Source organism: Rosa chinensis, chromosome 1, assembly GCF_002994745.2.
Source record: "Rosa chinensis cultivar Old Blush chromosome 1, RchiOBHm-V2, whole genome shotgun sequence".
In the NCBI taxonomy this organism is placed as follows: Eukaryota; Viridiplantae; Streptophyta; class Magnoliopsida; order Rosales; family Rosaceae; genus Rosa; species Rosa chinensis.
The window spans coordinates 14387231-14403846 of record NC_037088.1 but is presented as its reverse complement, the minus strand read 5'-3'; the positions used below and the strand labels follow the sequence as shown (position 1 = coordinate 14403846).

General features: G+C 39.4%; 1 protein-coding gene across 1 annotated transcript; it reads right to left on the bottom strand.

Moving 5' to 3' along the window:
• Window positions 1-2778: 2778 nt before the first annotated feature.
• LOC112201858 (putative dynamin-related protein 4A) lies at window positions 2779-4147 on the bottom strand. The gene has a single exon (XM_024342784.2). It carries the CDS (start codon window positions 4034-4036, stop codon window positions 3140-3142), a length of 897 nt encoding a protein of 298 aa, XP_024198552.1. The 5' UTR covers window positions 4037-4147; the 3' UTR covers window positions 2779-3139.
• Between the last annotated feature and the right edge of the window lie 12469 nt (window positions 4148-16616).

Below are 16616 nucleotides of genomic sequence, written 5' to 3'. Positions count from 1 at the left end.
TTCTCCAACGAATACAAGTCGTCGGTGGGTCGGCCCTAACCACTACATCGTCGATGATGCTTGGAGGGAGCCCGCGCCAGAGCCAAGGTCACCCAAAATCGATCTGGACACCCAAATCTTCACTGGGTACTCGTACTCTCTAAATCTCAAATTCTCTCTCCGTGGTCGACAACCCCGCAGTGCCCAGCGCTAGCTCAAACGCCGCTAAACTACTACCAGCACTCCACACCAAAGTCCAGCAAGGTTATTGTCGCGTCGAGGCCAATCCTGACGACTTCTTCCGCTAAGCTTCATCAGCGGTTACTCACTCATCACCCACCGCTGACAAAGTACCGCCAGCAACAGCGGCTCCGCAGGACAATCCGCTAGCCAACACCACCGAGCTCCAGGTTTGCCATCTCCGCTGAGCTCTGAGTTCCGCCGACCTTCTATTCTCCGCTAGCCTCCCTACACCGGACTGTACACCGCCAAACTACATCACCTCTTCCTCGGCTTTCGCTCTTGGTCTATGCCAAGCAATAGCAAGCTCCTGAGCGTCAGTCGGCGGCACATTCTTCCGCCAATCTCCGTCAGCGGCCCTCCTCCGCTGGTCAAACTCCATCAGCTCATCACTTTAGACTCATCACCAGCACCCTTGCTACGCTTGCCGCTGGTGCTCTGCCGCCATGCCACTTTGTGCTCAACCTGCAAACATAATTCACGGGCGTCCACCCACTCAAAATCTGGATACAAACCAGCTCTCAAGAGTGCAGCTCCTTCAAACACCGACTGCCTTTGAGCCACACAGAGATAAGCTCTCTTATCTAACTATTTATGTCATTGTTATCCAGAAGTTAAATCAGCTTCACGTGCTACAGATTATGTCAACCACACAAAGTCTACATATATGCGCACATGACCTGCTATTCTGCTAGGCATGCTCTGCCATTTCTCATTTTTTAACTACGTGGAGTACAAAGTGCCACGCACTAACGGCATGGGCACTTGTCTGCCTATATGCATGAACAACATACACCCACTCAGCTGCTTGTCACATGCATCATGACTTGTATATTCATTGCCATGCCATTTCAACGTATAGTTAGCCAGTATCAGAATATATCCTAATTATGCTTGTTTGTTAATTAGCCACGTATAGTCAACATTGTCATGCTTGTTAATTATGCCCAGCACTTCCAATATAAAAATATATCCTGCCAATTATCATTGCAACGGATAGTTGACCATGTTCCAATTATCACACATAAGACAATTATAACGGCATGAACATATCTGCTATCTATGTTTTCGGTATACACCAAGAACCGATAAAATAGGCTCATGCTTATGACATAGGCAGGAACTCATACACATATATAGAGGCTATGGCATATGTATATCAAAGTGATTATCTCACCTAGTGCATTTCCATATAAATTATACCGCCATAGATCTTTTCCATCGGTGCACGTAATGGGTTTTGTCCCCTGCAAATTCGACATTCAAAATAACTATATATGCATGTTATTTGGCACTATAAGCTCTTGTGCCCATGTTTCTTGTAGAAAATCATTCGCATTAAATTCATTGCCTATTGAAATTTAACTCGGAGACACATATTCAATATGCTTATACTGCGTATCTTCTCTCTTTATTGTTGCATATATGCCTGTTAGCGACTAGTGATTACCTAATGGCCATGAATAATTCAATATGACAGGTTACCATTTTCATCAGTGTCACACAGCACACATATAGCTCTGTTTGGTACGTGTTCTAGTATCAAGCTCTACAAATCCTTGCTGGAAAACTTTTTCATACGAGCAAAACAAGTGTATTATCGGTACTCGCTAACTGGCATGAAGTCTCATGTATGGGCAACGTACTCCAATCTTTCTACTTATGAGCCGCTCCAGACTATAGTCTCTCCTCCTTGGACAGCTACCAGTTAATGGCAACCATAGCCTCCATTCAAAGTCGATACTAGTCGTCAAGTCTCCAACTCTCGATCTCGGCCTCATGGACTTGTCTCACCAAGAGCATCGAAGAAGCTCACCATCTCGGTCTTGGAATCCCCAGGGCTGTCGGTATCGGAGCCCCAATAACTCGATTTCGGCCTCCCAGTCTCGCTGACCCATCTTGGCCAAGTATCGATTCAAAAAAAAAAAAAAGAGATCCGGGAACCCATCTCGGCAACAACTCGCCAGATCGGTCCTCGCAGCATAGCAGTTCACTCGGTATCGCAACTCCGACAACTAACTATTGCAACTCCCTCTCTCGGTATCGCAACACCCCTTCCAGCAGCTAATCCATCTCGGTCTCGGGGTTGGAGGCAAGTTCCAGCCTTGCTTAATCACTCAGTCTCGGTGATCTTCACCATTCCAAAAAAAAAAAAAGAGAAAGGGGAGGAAATTAATTCTGGGCACCGAAATATCTATTCTGCGCACCCAATCTAGGCACCAGTACGTATCTTTGATGGCTCTGTCAATCTCAAGACCCACTTCAATTACCTGAAAACCGGTTTAACTCACTTGGTCTCCAGTCATGATCCTCTTCCAGTCACCCTCCAACATGATCTGGGCACCGATATGTGATCTGCACATTTCTCTGAAAGGCAGAGCAGAACAACACGAAACAAAGATAAGTTCCTTTACTTAGCACTCATATCTTTATTAAGCTATAAATGACATGTGCCTTTACTTTAGCACAAATCATGTTACATAATCTCAAATAGCAGCACCTATAATACTACCCATCTCGGTGCTGGACACATGCTTGACTAATTATATATACTAGGGCGTTGCCACGCCTATCAACCACACAAATGTGGCACATTCAAACATTTCGGCATGTTTCTACTGTTATAAACAAGTAATATCCCCCACAATGTGTGTGCCTCCTAGCTGCATGTTCATAATAATAATAAAGTTTGATGTTCATAATAATAAAGTCTGGGTACAAGCTTGTCATTGTTAAGGTGCTAGAAGTGCTTCTATATATTTTATTACCACTTTCAAATTCAAACTGGACTCTCATAATTAACATGCCCACGTCGCATGTCCTCTCCCTTTATGGCCACATATGTGCATGTCTACGGCCAATGATTATCCAATGGCCAGGAATAAGTCAACTTGCCAGGTTACTATGCTTATAAGTATCATTAGCACGTCCAACTGTCAATCTTAGACAGCAAAGGATGAGTTTGAAATAGTTGTTGAGATTTAGCCCTTGCCTCCTCATAAGTTTCATCTCCAATCCTGTTCCTCACACAGACATAACCGAGACCTATACTAACATCATCTGCTGTAACCTTCTCTAATAGTCCTTCGGGAGCCTGATCAACCTTTGTGACCACAGCCAGAGTCCTATCACCAGTTCTATCCACACTCTGTGACATCCTGATGGATTCACAAGTTGTAAAATCAACAGTAGCAGACAACACATTGAGAATGATGCTCTCTTCAGGCTTGATATAATGCATGATCATGACTTTGATTTGATCATAGATATCCTCAGGCTGACCACGAACAGGAACTCTAGTGATTCCAGGGAGATCTACCATAGTCAAATCCGGAACACCATCCTTTTTCACCAACAAAGTCAATGGGGTGTTAGAAATTCCCTTACCTCCCCCAGCAATAGCATTGGTGGCATTGATAATATCATCAGCTATGTTGACCTCATCAGTGTGCTCAACTTTGCCATTGTACTCCAGCTGGAACTCTGGTTCAGGACTAGAGTGGTGTTGAAGCCTCATTATAAGGGGTACCCTGGTGCAGATACCTTGTCCACGTGGCAGGCTGATGCCGGCCAGGGATTCAAGGACGCTTGACTTGCCAGATGATTGGTCACCTACAACAACAATGGTGGGGAGCTGAATGCCTTCCTCCATAACCATGAGGCTCCTGAGCTTGTCAACGGCGTCAAGGAGTGGACGGATTTTGTCATTGTAGGATGACACAATCGGTGCGGCTTCAATGATGGCATGTTGTTCTACACATGATGATCCTTCACCTTCTGAAATGCATGCTAAATCTGTTTGCCTTGCTACTCCCATCTTCTTGATAATCTGATGTATTGACTGAAAGAAGACTTGAAGAGTGAGATGGAGGAAGAGATGGGATCAGAGTAATAAATAACAGAATACATAGTAATGTGAAAACAAAGTAGGGACCTTAATTTAGACTTTTATTCTTTGTTCGGAAAAGTCATGAAGATGACTAGGAACAGTAGGACGATGATTGAGGCTCATGGAAGCCCCACCAATCCATGTGAATTGAATCTGTTCTGCTAGGAAAAAGTGAAAGGTGTACAAACAAAATGTTAAAGCAACATAGTACAATAATGTAAAATTAAAAGTATATAAATAGTAAAGCAAAAGAATCGAACCGGTCAGCTGGTTAATTTGGACTTCACGATCTCTGCGCTTTTACATTTTAGAATTTCCCGCAAAATTTGTTATTTCATGCGTCATAGTCCAATAAGTTATGACTCCAATAAAATCATGATACTTATATGATATGTCTTGTGATATTGAATCGTGATGTGCAGATAACAAAATGATCCATATAAAGGCCTTCTTAATGCTTCCTATAATAAGGAGGACAAAAATCAATGAACTATGAAAGAGGTAGCTGATTATGAAGCAAACACATATTAATTAACATCCCGATGAGCTTTTTTTTTTTAATATTTTTTTTTGTGATTAGAAATGACTTAAATTAAGTTAAAGATGGAAGCTCCTAAGGCAACCAGAGGTTACCGAATCAAGGAGTTGGTTTTTGCAGATACCACCATCTTTGAATGGAGTTACTGTTGTAAATAAATCCTAGTGCATGAAAAAAAACAAAGTGACCTGACAAGTAATGAAATCAAGCATGCACAACAACAATTGCACAGAACTATTGTGGCTCGGCCTCTAGTGAGACCTACGTCCACAAGAAGAGTAGCTTGATGCTTACTGTAACAAGAACAAGGTATATGTTCTCAACTTCTCATACACAATCCCCGAATATATACACCTCATTTCTCTCTAGAGTCTCTATAACCCACAAGTGATTGGGAGCTAGAAAAAGAAATTAATCAGAATAAAAGATGCGAATGGTCCAAAAGCCTCTCCTTTTTTGAGCTTATGAGGTGCGTCTCCATTCATGAGGGAGAACTCAATTCCATAGGTAATGTTGCTGATGACCCATTATCGTCTGTCTTTGTCAATCGTTGACCCATTATCTTGAAGCAATTAATGACGCAACGACTTCATCAGGTAACCTTTAAAGATGATACCATCAATCAAAAACTGAGTATCATGCAAGGTCTCTCTTTTTCCACTTGAACAAGAGCTACAAAAGAAACATATTGACTGATGAATGAGAAGTTTAAAGATGACTAGCGTGCTTACCTATCTGTAGAGCATTTGATATCATCAAATAGTTGCAAGTTGCAACTTTGCCACTTATAAGAAGCATCAGTTAATTTCCAACATCCAACAGAAACATGGTGTACATATCTCTACCTATACCAGATCATAAATTTTCTGTTGCAGCAAAGATATTAATCTATAGCTAGATTTATGATAAATTAATCTACACAGACCCTTACAGATGTGCAATGAGGAAGTCATTTACCATGGATGAAACAGCTATTTATGTTTACATCCATGATACTCTTTCCAAACTTGAAGATCATGGTTCCCTATGAAAGTAGGTTTGACCTCCAAACAAGGGATAAATTCTTGCGATATTTTATATAGTATAAGTGTGCCTTCCTAACAAGACTAGCTTGGTTCACTTGGCAAATCGTGGAGTTGATTCCTTTCTTACTAAGATCCCCACCTTGGTTTGAGTCCTCACAACCCCCTTATGTTGCTGTTTTCCCATTTCCTTCCTCCTTTTTGGCATTTTTCCCCCTTTTGTTCCTGTTTTTTTTTTTTTTTGGTCTTTTTCCCATTTTCTTCTCCCATTCTATTTTCTTACAACATTTTCTATTCCTAGTTTCTTAAAAAGTTTCTTCTCTTAAAGGCAATCTAGCCTGTTAATTTTTTTTTCTCTTTCCCCTTTTTGTTCTCCTTTTTTTTTTCCTTTAGTTCTAGCATGCTTTGTTAGTATTCCTTATAAACTTAGAATAATTAAATTGAAAGACGGTATCTAAGTTAATGGCTCTGACTCTCTCCCGAGAGAAATATCGTCGTCTCCTCTCTTCGGCGAGCGGCGGCGACAAACCTTCTCGCTTGCTTCTCTCTTCTTATGGCAGCGGCGATAAATCTCTTCGTCTTCCTCTATCTTCGGTTTGGGGAGGCGATTTAGCTGATGTTGGTGGGATTGGGATTGGAATCGTGATCGTTCAGATCTGGTTTGGTAGTCCTGTTGATAGTGATGATGGATCTGCTTTTGATCCGTCGATTGATGGTGGTGGTAGCGACCGACGCGGTGGCCAGATTGCTTCTGTTGGAGGTGGTAAGGCTTGGTGGCAGGGCTGTGTGCCTCCGAATGAAGAACCTAGGCAAGCTGATCGTTTCGTTCTCTGCTCCATCTTTTCGTTGTATTCAGACGATGGGGGTGGTGCAGGGGTTGCCTCTGGTTCATGACGGCGGAGTATCTGGTCTTCGATGGTGGAGGTGGTACTTTGTCTGGAGGCGGCAACGGTTTCTGGTTGGAATCTGATCCCCTTAGGGTTGTGATCCACGGCGATGGCGGCGGCAGCTTGCACGGCTGTGATGGAGTGCTTGAGGTGCCCTTAGCAATTTCGCCCTACTGGGCCAGCTGGGATGACGGCGACGGCAAAATTGTTGGGGAGGCTAGGGTTTCTCTTAAACTGGCTTGCTGGGCTCTAGGGTTTACCCAACTTGGGCCCTGGAGGTGGTTAATTTTGACAGGGTTTTGGGCCCATTTTGGGTCTCCTGATGCAGAGGATAATGTGGAAGGTGGTCTGCCACCTTCTACTGCTATTTTAATTTAATTTCTTTTTGGGTCGCAAAAATCAGTGCCTTAGTTGCTATTTATGCTTGGAGGATGGTATGTCATCATCTGCTTCGAGGTTTCTGGTTTTTGTCAGAATAATGGTGCGTAGACTTCCTAAAAGGTGGGTGTACTCGGGATTTTTTGGGATTTTATTCTTCTAGAATAGGGTGTCATGAGGTTCTAAGAAACGATTGCTTTCTGTCGACCCCATAGGGGTGTTTCGTTTTTGTACTGCTTGCTGAATCTAATGAAAGAGCTGACCTATTTCTTTCAAAAAAAAGTATTCCTTATAAACTTGAGTCCCAAAATTCTTGGAATCATCGTCGACCAAAAAAAAAAAAAAAATTCTTGTAAGCAGAGCTAAATTAGCCCACCCCTAATTTTCATTCTAGTTCCACCGCTGCTTCCTATAATGAGGGGGACAAGAATCATAGAGGTAGCTGATTATGAAACAAACGTTGCATGTTGACTGAATGAGAAGTTCAAAAATGACTGTAGAGCATTTTTTTTTTTTGGCAAGATCTGTAGAGCATTTGATATCATCAAATAGCATGTTGTAACTTTGCCACTTATAAGAAGCATCAGTTCCAGCATCCAACAGAAACATGGTGTACATATTGTTAAAGTAATAGAGAATGGAGAGGTTCAAGATGAGCATGATGTGCAGACCAAGTCTAATGTGACAAGTGAAGAAGGGCTTTCATGACACTTGAAGGGTAATTCATTAATTTATGGTGAGAAAGTTTTGATTCATTGATGACGCCAAAAGGGTCCTGGACACCTTGTTCATCCCCATTCATAATAACTGGTAAAGAACATAGAAGTCCTTGCTTTTACACGATTGTAGGGAAAAAGTTTCAGACCCCAACTAGTGATTCTGTCGCATTGCTAACTAGGGCTGAGGTGAACAAAGGTTGCTCTGTGGATTTCATATGAATTCTGGATTTACCTCGCAGGACCCATAAAGCAGCCAAATGTTCACATCTCATGCGCCCACCACTCTTCTTCTTCTTCTCTTAAACTCTCTTTGCTTAAACCCATATCTTCTCAGTTCTGGATTCATGTCAGAGCTTGGCCTAGATCACCCAAATGCATACCCAATTGACCACTTGGGGTCTTTTCGATTTGTTTGGGGCAAGAAAGCTACTCAAGATCTATTCGATTTTGGCGAGATTAATTATACGATTCTCAAATTATGCTGCTATGCATGTCAAATTGTCAACTTCATTGGCGGGCCAAAGACAGATTCGCTTCTCATAAACTACTACTGTCTCTAGTATGAACTCCCTACCTAGTTCAACAACACAAAAAGGAAAAACCTCAAAATCCGTGACTACCAAATCGAACCGAGATCGGAGAAAACCCCTAAAATTTACGACATTATTACAAACTCGCCCAGATTGAGATTGGAAGGAAGAGTTCCTGCGATGAACTTCAATGGCGAAATTGAGCGGCGCACCGGGAAGACCCAGACATGAATCATATGAATGAAGTGCAGACTGCGGTTTTCAGATTCTCCTGCTATGCATGTAAAGAGTCTTGAGTTGGGTGTCCAGATTTTGAAACCGCGTCGAGGAGACGAAGCGATGGGGAGCCATGCGCCACCGCTTAGTGGCCATACGGAAGAGTCCCGACTGGGTTACGTACTTTCGCGGGTCGGCGGTCGAGAAACGGGTCGAGTATCTGGGATGTTTGATCCGACAAGTACTTTTTTTTTTTTTTTTTGTGAATTATATTCAGATTAGACGGTGTTTGGTTGCACCGCGAATTTTCTTTTATTTAAAATAAATTTACATAATTTTCAAATTTCATAAATTCATAATAATTATTCCCGGCATCCCAAAAATTTATTATTGAACCTTTATATTTAATGTTTTATCTCAAAAAATTTTTAGAAAGTATTTCTCATAAATCACATAATCTAAGAATTTCTATAAAAAATTTCCATTTGTTTTTTCTTTATCTGAAAGAAGCGTCATTTCTTTTGTTTAATAGTTTTGTTTCAGTAACAAATTTTGTAGAAAAATGATAAACTACACATTGCTTGCATTATATTAAAATGCGTATTTATTTTTTTAATAAAAAAATAATGCATTTTAATTTCAATAATGGAGATGGACTTTTTCCACATTAGGGCATATTTTTCCATATTTTGTGAAATTCAAAGAAAAATGAAATTAAAAATTAATAAATTAAAAATCTTCTATATGTTTATTGCGTAGTAACATGTCTTACAACAAAATATTAACTCAGTCCACTGTTGTTTCGGCATCGTTCAAAGCGGCTAACCCTATAAATGCTTATATTTTTGTAAAGAGAGCCGAATCACTATGAAATATATGGCCTAAAATTTTGGATCGCACAAAATCCTTATAGCCTACTAATGTTGTCTAGTATGTTTATTAGTTGTAAACTTGTATGGAAAACTATACCTTCCAAGATGAACAAGGTGAAGGAAATATAATTTGACAAATTCGACCATTGAATGTGATCAAGGCAGCGAAATATGGCTATGGTAAAAATTTGACATGTTTTCGTAATCGTTTAAGCCTCGATCCACGTGGTCAACCCTAATTCTAAATACTCATCAAATTAAAACGCTCATAACCACTCTCTCGCAACTCCTTTTCTTGATCTATCAACTCTTACACTCTTATGGAGATGAGGTTTATCAACCAATGTAAATTATTCAAGACATTTATCTCCTCGTGATTCGATTCCCCTTAGGGAAGCATAAACGTATATTGGGTTGACCCCTTTAACCAATATAAAAACAAAGACCAACTGGGTTAGTTTTTTAACACGGTACCTATTAATCTGTGTTAAATACATGGGTATTGCCAAATCGATCGATTTCTAATTTGTATTATTTGCATCACACAAAATCCTTATATACCTACAAGTGTTGTATAACATGTTATTGGTTGTAGAGAAAGTATACCTTTCAAGAAGAACAAAGTAAAAGAAATAGAATGTGATAAATTTGACTGTTGGATGTGATCAAGGCATGAAAATATGTATATGTTTTCGTCATCGTTTCAACCTCGATTTGAGTGGTCAATCCTAAATTCTAAATACTTATCAAACTAAAATGCTCGTAACCACTCCCTCGTAGCTCATTTTCTTGATCTATCAGTGCTCACAATCTTGCGGCGACGAGGTGTATCAACCCATGTGAAAAATTCGGGATGGTTATCTCCCTGTGATTCGGCTCTTCTTAGGAAGACATAAGCACAGATTGGGTTGACCCTTTTGACCAATATGAAAATGAAGGTTGATTGGGTTAATTTTTTTTTTACACGGTACCTATTAATACGTGTTAGATATATGGGTAATGCCAAATCGATCAATTTTTCAATTTGTATTATTTGGATCACGCAAAAATCTTATATGCCTACTAGTGTTGCATAGCATGTTTACTAGTTGTAGAGAAGTGTATACCTTCCAAGATGAACAAGGTGAATGAAATAGAATTTGACAACTTTGACAGTTGGATTTGATCAACACAGGGAAACATGTATATGGTAAAAAATTGACATGTTTTTGTCATCATTTCAGCCTTGATCTGCGTTGGGGAGTTGAATTATGCTTTAACCCAATATGCAATTACATATCCCTAAGGGGAGTTGAATCATGGGGACAGATAAACATGCTGAAATTTTTACATTGGTTGATACAGCTCGTCCCCATGAGAGTGTGAGAGTTGACGGATCAAGAAAAGAAGTTGTGAGGGAGTGGTTATGAGCGTTTTAGTTTGATTTATAGTTAGACTTTACGGTTGACCAAGTGGATCGAAGCCAAAACGATGACGAAAACATGTAAATTTTTTACTTTACCCATATTTCTCCACCTTGATCACATCCAACGATCAAATTTGTCGAATTCTATTTCCTCCACCTTCTTCATTCTAGAATTTTTTTTTATTTTTTTATTTTTTTTACTATCAATAAACAAGCTAGACAACATTAGTAGACATGTAAGGATTTAGTGTGAACCAAATAATTAAAATTGAAAATGATTAGATTTGACCTTACTTAATCTTCACAGTTAATTTTTAAAATGTAAAAAAGAAAGGGAATGAGTTGGCTTAATCCAACACTGCCACCTTATATATACTCTATGCCTTTTTTTTTGTTTTTTTTAAAGGGGTTTGGAACCCAGCCAAACTGGGAGGCTCATCCCCACGCCTGACTTATTATATTAGAATTAAAATGAGTCGAGGGGGACATAATACCTTGACCTCGATCATCAGTACAAAAGTCCTTGTAGAGTACATCCCGAATAATAACAGGAGACTCATCTAACCAAACATCAGAAAGATAATTAAAACTAGCAAGGTGTGCCAACCTATTTGCAGCACCATTTGCTTCACGGAAGATGTGTCTAACTTGAAAAGAGTGCAAAGACGTCAAATATGACTTATAATCATCCATAATGCGCCCAATTTCAGATCGATCTTCCACATCATGCTGTAGAGCAGTAATCACAAGGGAGCAATCACTCTAAAAAACAAGAGTAGTCATGTTCTGATGGATAGCTAAGAGAAGCCCTGTCCTACATGCTTTTGCTTCCATGTGCAAAGCGGAAGAAGCATGTGGGAAGTAGCGTGCTAGAGCTGCCAAACAGACACCATGTTCATCACGTATTACTACCCCCACTCCTCCATCACCAAAGTCAGCCCGGTAGCTACCATCTACATTCACCTTCAGTCGCCCACTCGGAGGATTCTGCCATTTTGTTTTCTCCTGCCGAGATTTCGCGCCCCCATGGATATATAGCTGCTGTTACTCCTCAAGAAATTTGCTAGCCCATTGGGCTGCACAGAAGTAGCTATCATTCCACAAAGCATTATTGCCTTAGCCAATGGAATACCATTGCAAATTTATTAATGCAGTCTTACTTTTATTTTTACCTCATCTAAACCGGTTTCTTCTAGTTTTAGTCAGTTTTCCAGATTCTTCTTCATTTTCCTCCGTTTCCTACCTCTATTTCTCACCGGTCACCACCATTTCAACCAGTTCTATCGACAAATACCCATTACTCTAGAAAAAAAATTCCTACAGCAATATCCAATTCCATTGATCACCATTCAATTTAATGATACCATGGCAGTGATGGACTAGAGATGGCTCCAACTCGTTCGACCCATCTCACAGTCTATGGATAAGCCTCCAGAATCAAAATCTCAATTCAATCCGCCCATTTGTTCACCCATTAAATTTGATCGAACATTTAATTCCTAAACCCATATGTTCTTATCAAAGATGATCTAGCTTCAATCTCAATTTGGCACAGATGATTGGATTTTTCTTCTTCGTTTCTAATGAACAGCTAATATTTGCATTGGGCTTGAGACTTTCTGAGTTCATGTCAAGTGGTTCTGCGTCAATATAAAGTGGTGGTGGCACCTCTAGCTCATGTTCAATGAATATTGCAAGCAGAGGCTATAGAGATGGATCTGCTTCCGACATCATTACTTCCACTCAAGTAGTTTTGCATCCTCTCTTTGAAATTCAAAGGGGTTGTGTCGTTGTGTTTCTGCCCTTCCTCTTCAATTTCGGTGTGGATCAGGAATTTTAGATCTATATCTCAGTGCCTTTGACAGTTCAACACTTCAACTAGCAGTGATCTAAAATCTGAAATTACCGCTGCAGTAGAAGATTTTTAACCCTGACCACGTAATCTTTCTAACTTGAATTTGAAGGACTGTTATGCCCTTTCGTTAAGGCCGGTCAAAGGTGTACGCTACGACCGGCGTAGCCCATAATTATGCCTACTAATGTGCCAAAGATTATGCACAGTGAGGCTATTGTGTGCGGTGGTGTATCTGATTGTGTGCAAACTAGCAGGCCTAGTGAGGCTAATACTAGTACCAGTGAGCATAGTGAGGCTAATATCTGTGCGTGCAAACAAAGTCATCTTAGCAACAAAACTCATACTTAAAGCATGACCTTCATTTCCATTTGGCTATTTGAATATGTTGCATGAAGTTTGAATCTTAACCGTATCATGATGGACGCGTGGCATGATCTGCTTGAGTATCTGGAATAATCCAATTCAAATTGTTGTAACGGCCTCTACTACCAACTAGTACAAAATAGCTACTCTTTCTATTTTTTCATATTAGTGGAATCTCCTCACTGTTTCTGCCCGTGGATGTAACCATTTGATTTTGGGATGAACCAAGTAAATCTTTGGTCTTCTGAATTTTTCTATTAATTTATCTTTTTTCATATTTTCGGTACTTCATACTTGTTTGACACTTCCGCACAACAAGACCCTTATACATATTGTAAGTATATTGGGCTATAACCATTCAATGCATGATTTCCCATTGTCACAAGGAAAACAAAAGATGAAGTGGACTTGGATCACAAAGAGGAAGATCACAGAATCGGATCATGAAGAGAAGATCAAGCAGGATTGATTCACTGATGTAGTATAGATCAGTGATTGATATGCATATTGACATCCAACGCCATGCAGGAGCCTGTCGCACCAGAGGAGAGCTCGGATTCCATTGATGAAGAGGCGTTTCTAGACACTATCACCAAGCTTATTGAGGAGTTCGACGTGCCCTCCCATTCAAAGGGGGAGGGGTAAAGATTTTTCTTTGTTATTTCTGTTTTCTGCATTTTTAATTTTTCATGGACAAAAGTTATTTTCTTTTGAAGTTGTAAGTGCATAAGCACAGATACTTTTGGGATGCTTTCTATTATTATTTCTAAGTAATTTTATTTTGGCAACTTGGATCTGGAAAAGGATGGAAACTGATTCCTTAATCCAAGTAGCACTCTTTGTTTAGTGATTAGTGTTTATCTGTGAGAACTAACATGCAGGGTAAAAGATGAAAAATCATGAGTTGAATGGGAATGCCCAAAGGGGGAGATTGTAAGTATATTCGGCTATAACCATTCAATGCATGATTTCCCATTGTCACAAGGAAAACAAAAGATGAAGTGGACTTGGATCACAAAGAGGAAGATCACAGAATCAGATCATGAAGAGAAGATCAAGCAGGATTGATTCACTGATCTTGAGTTCATATATGGTATTCAGTCCATATCATTTTGCATGATTTTAATTGATATGCATATTGGTTAGATTGATTCAATATTCTCATTTGCATTAAAGAGTTTTTATCATGCATATCAATTTGAGATATGGATTGATCTTGGTTAGGAAAGTTTCGATTGTTTATTCAAAAACAGTTTTAAAACCTTCCTATATTTATCTTAATTGATAATTAAGACAAGATTCGATTAAGGGGGAGTGTTTCTCCCTTATAAAAGGTCTCAAAAACTAAAGTTCCAGGTAGGGTTTTTGTATGCATAAAATCGTCCACTTTTGAACTACTTGTTCAAATCATTTTTGAAAAACCTTCTTTACCTGTTTCGTGTATTTCCATTGCATAATCATACATATTTACTATCAAGATCAGTGATTCATTAGAGAGCAAGAAAAGTTGAAGATAGATTATCTAGATTTGTGGATTAGAAGTTAGAACGGTTGTAAAACAAGTTAGCATGTGTTGCTAAGTGAAAGTGTTTGTTGAGAACAACACTACTTGTATTCTATAAACTCTAGTGTTTCATATTGGATTATCTTTTTCGTGTTGGCTACGTTAAAAGCCACGCAGTGAAGTTTCCTCAATGGAGAGGTTTACACTGCGTCAGCAATTCTCCGTGTTATGAATTATATTTTCGTTAGATAAATTCCTATGAGAAAAGTTCTGTACAATTATTGTTCCATCTAGTATTTTCACATATGCAACGAATAAGTCATTTACCATGGATGAAACAGCTATGTTTTCATACATGATACACTAACTTTCCAAACTTGAAGATCATGGTTCCCTATTAAAGTTGGTTTGACCTCCAAACATGGGATAATATATTCCATCTGCAATTACATATTCACCATCTCATGTCCCAAAGTTCTATCTGCAAACATGAGAAAGGATGTCAATTTAGCTTTGCTGATTGGTTAACTGGTGTTGTTCAAAATTGTACATAAGAATAGTGAATTTGGATAGTCTTCTAAAGGTGGTTGTTCTGTTTTTAACAGATATATGATACATGATTGAGTACAACTTCACAACTGGTCAGGTTCAAATTTTCTATTGTGAGATTTAATTCTCTTTTATTAATACATATGTTTACAATGATCAATCAAGAACTTATGTAACGAATAAAATCTTAGGCCTCGTTTGGTTGTCGGAAAGTAAATTGGTTTCTTGGTGTTTCCCATGAGCATGGGAAAGTAAATTTCTCATTTGTTTCCCTACCAATGTTTGGAAATGCCGGGAAAGTAATCGGAAAATGTATTTTACTTTCTTTTCCGATGTTTGGTTTGTGCATGAATGAAAGTATGTAACATCAATTTTTCAATAATATCCTTATTATCAAAACATAAACAATCCAGGATTAAAAAATATCTTGGATAATTTGGTAATAACAACATTAAAATAATATTTAGAGTAAGCAATTAATGGGCAACTAATGCAAGAAAAGTATGAGAGAAAATGAAAATGAATCCTATAGGGTGTGGGAGGATCCATTTCTCTCCTCCCCCCCCCCCCCCCCCCCCCCCCCCCCCTTTTTCCCTTCATGCAAGAAAATTGTTCATTTCCTTAGGTGTGCCAAACACAGGAAAGGATAAACTTTCGCTTCCCAACTTTTCCATTTTGAGAATCAAACAAGGCCTTAATTCTTAAAAACAAAAACATTCCATTAGTTGAAATCAATATTACTTTCCTGAGCATGTTTACTACATGTAAGATTTGACTTCTTTTATTGATGGACTTGGATCCTTGTTCATATCTAAATTCCACATGCACATTATTTCATTTTTCATGGAAACCATTTACTGGGTTCAACCAGATCAGCCTGGATATAGATGGCCCCTTTTATTTTCTGATTTTTCTCTAGTACATGAGTACAATGACAGTAAAATTAGCTTCTTCTTCTTTTTTCTGCTCTTTTGGTAAATTTTTTTTTTTTTTGATCGGGTTAGTTGTTAGTAACTCACACACCCATGCAGTGATATCCCAGCGCCAGGACACCTGCACCGACATTGCGGTGAAAACCAGTCAAACCCAGACTAATCCACTACACCACAGACGCACGAACCCAAAGGGTCCCTCAAATCTGCTGGCCAGGGGATGGAGCTGGGATTCGAACGCTAGACCTGAGAGTTCCAGATTAGGCCATTTGACCAATACATCACACCACGTGGTTCTCTTTTGGTAAACTTTGTTGTAAGATTTTTATATTTTTTTTGGCTAGAACATTAATTTATTTTATTTTAAAGGTAAACACCAATACAACAGTAGACCCAGAAAATGGGCCACATATTACATATCAAAAGAGGAAAAAAAAAATCCCAAACAAATAGTAAATAATCCAGCCAAAGGCTTCCCCGGCACATCACCGTTTCAAACACTACCGCACGACCAGGATCCCAATGAAAGACCCTATCTCTAGACACGAACAAGCTAGATTCGTCAAATCTGAATCGCAATGGCACCAGAGAGCCACTGCATGAACCACAAAGACCAAGTGAAAAGGAAGAACAAAGAGACTCACAAAGGGATAAAAAAAGCAACATAAAGGTTGAATCAAAGTCACACGAAACGCGGAACGCTGCGGTACGGGAACGCGGTACGCTAGTCTTCAGGGT

What these genes read in the sequence shown, in the direction of transcription:
- LOC112201858 (XM_024342784.2), bottom strand. Translation starts at nt 4,036, where the DNA reads ATGGGAGTAGCAAGGCAAACAGATTTAGCATGCATTTCAGAAGGTGAA.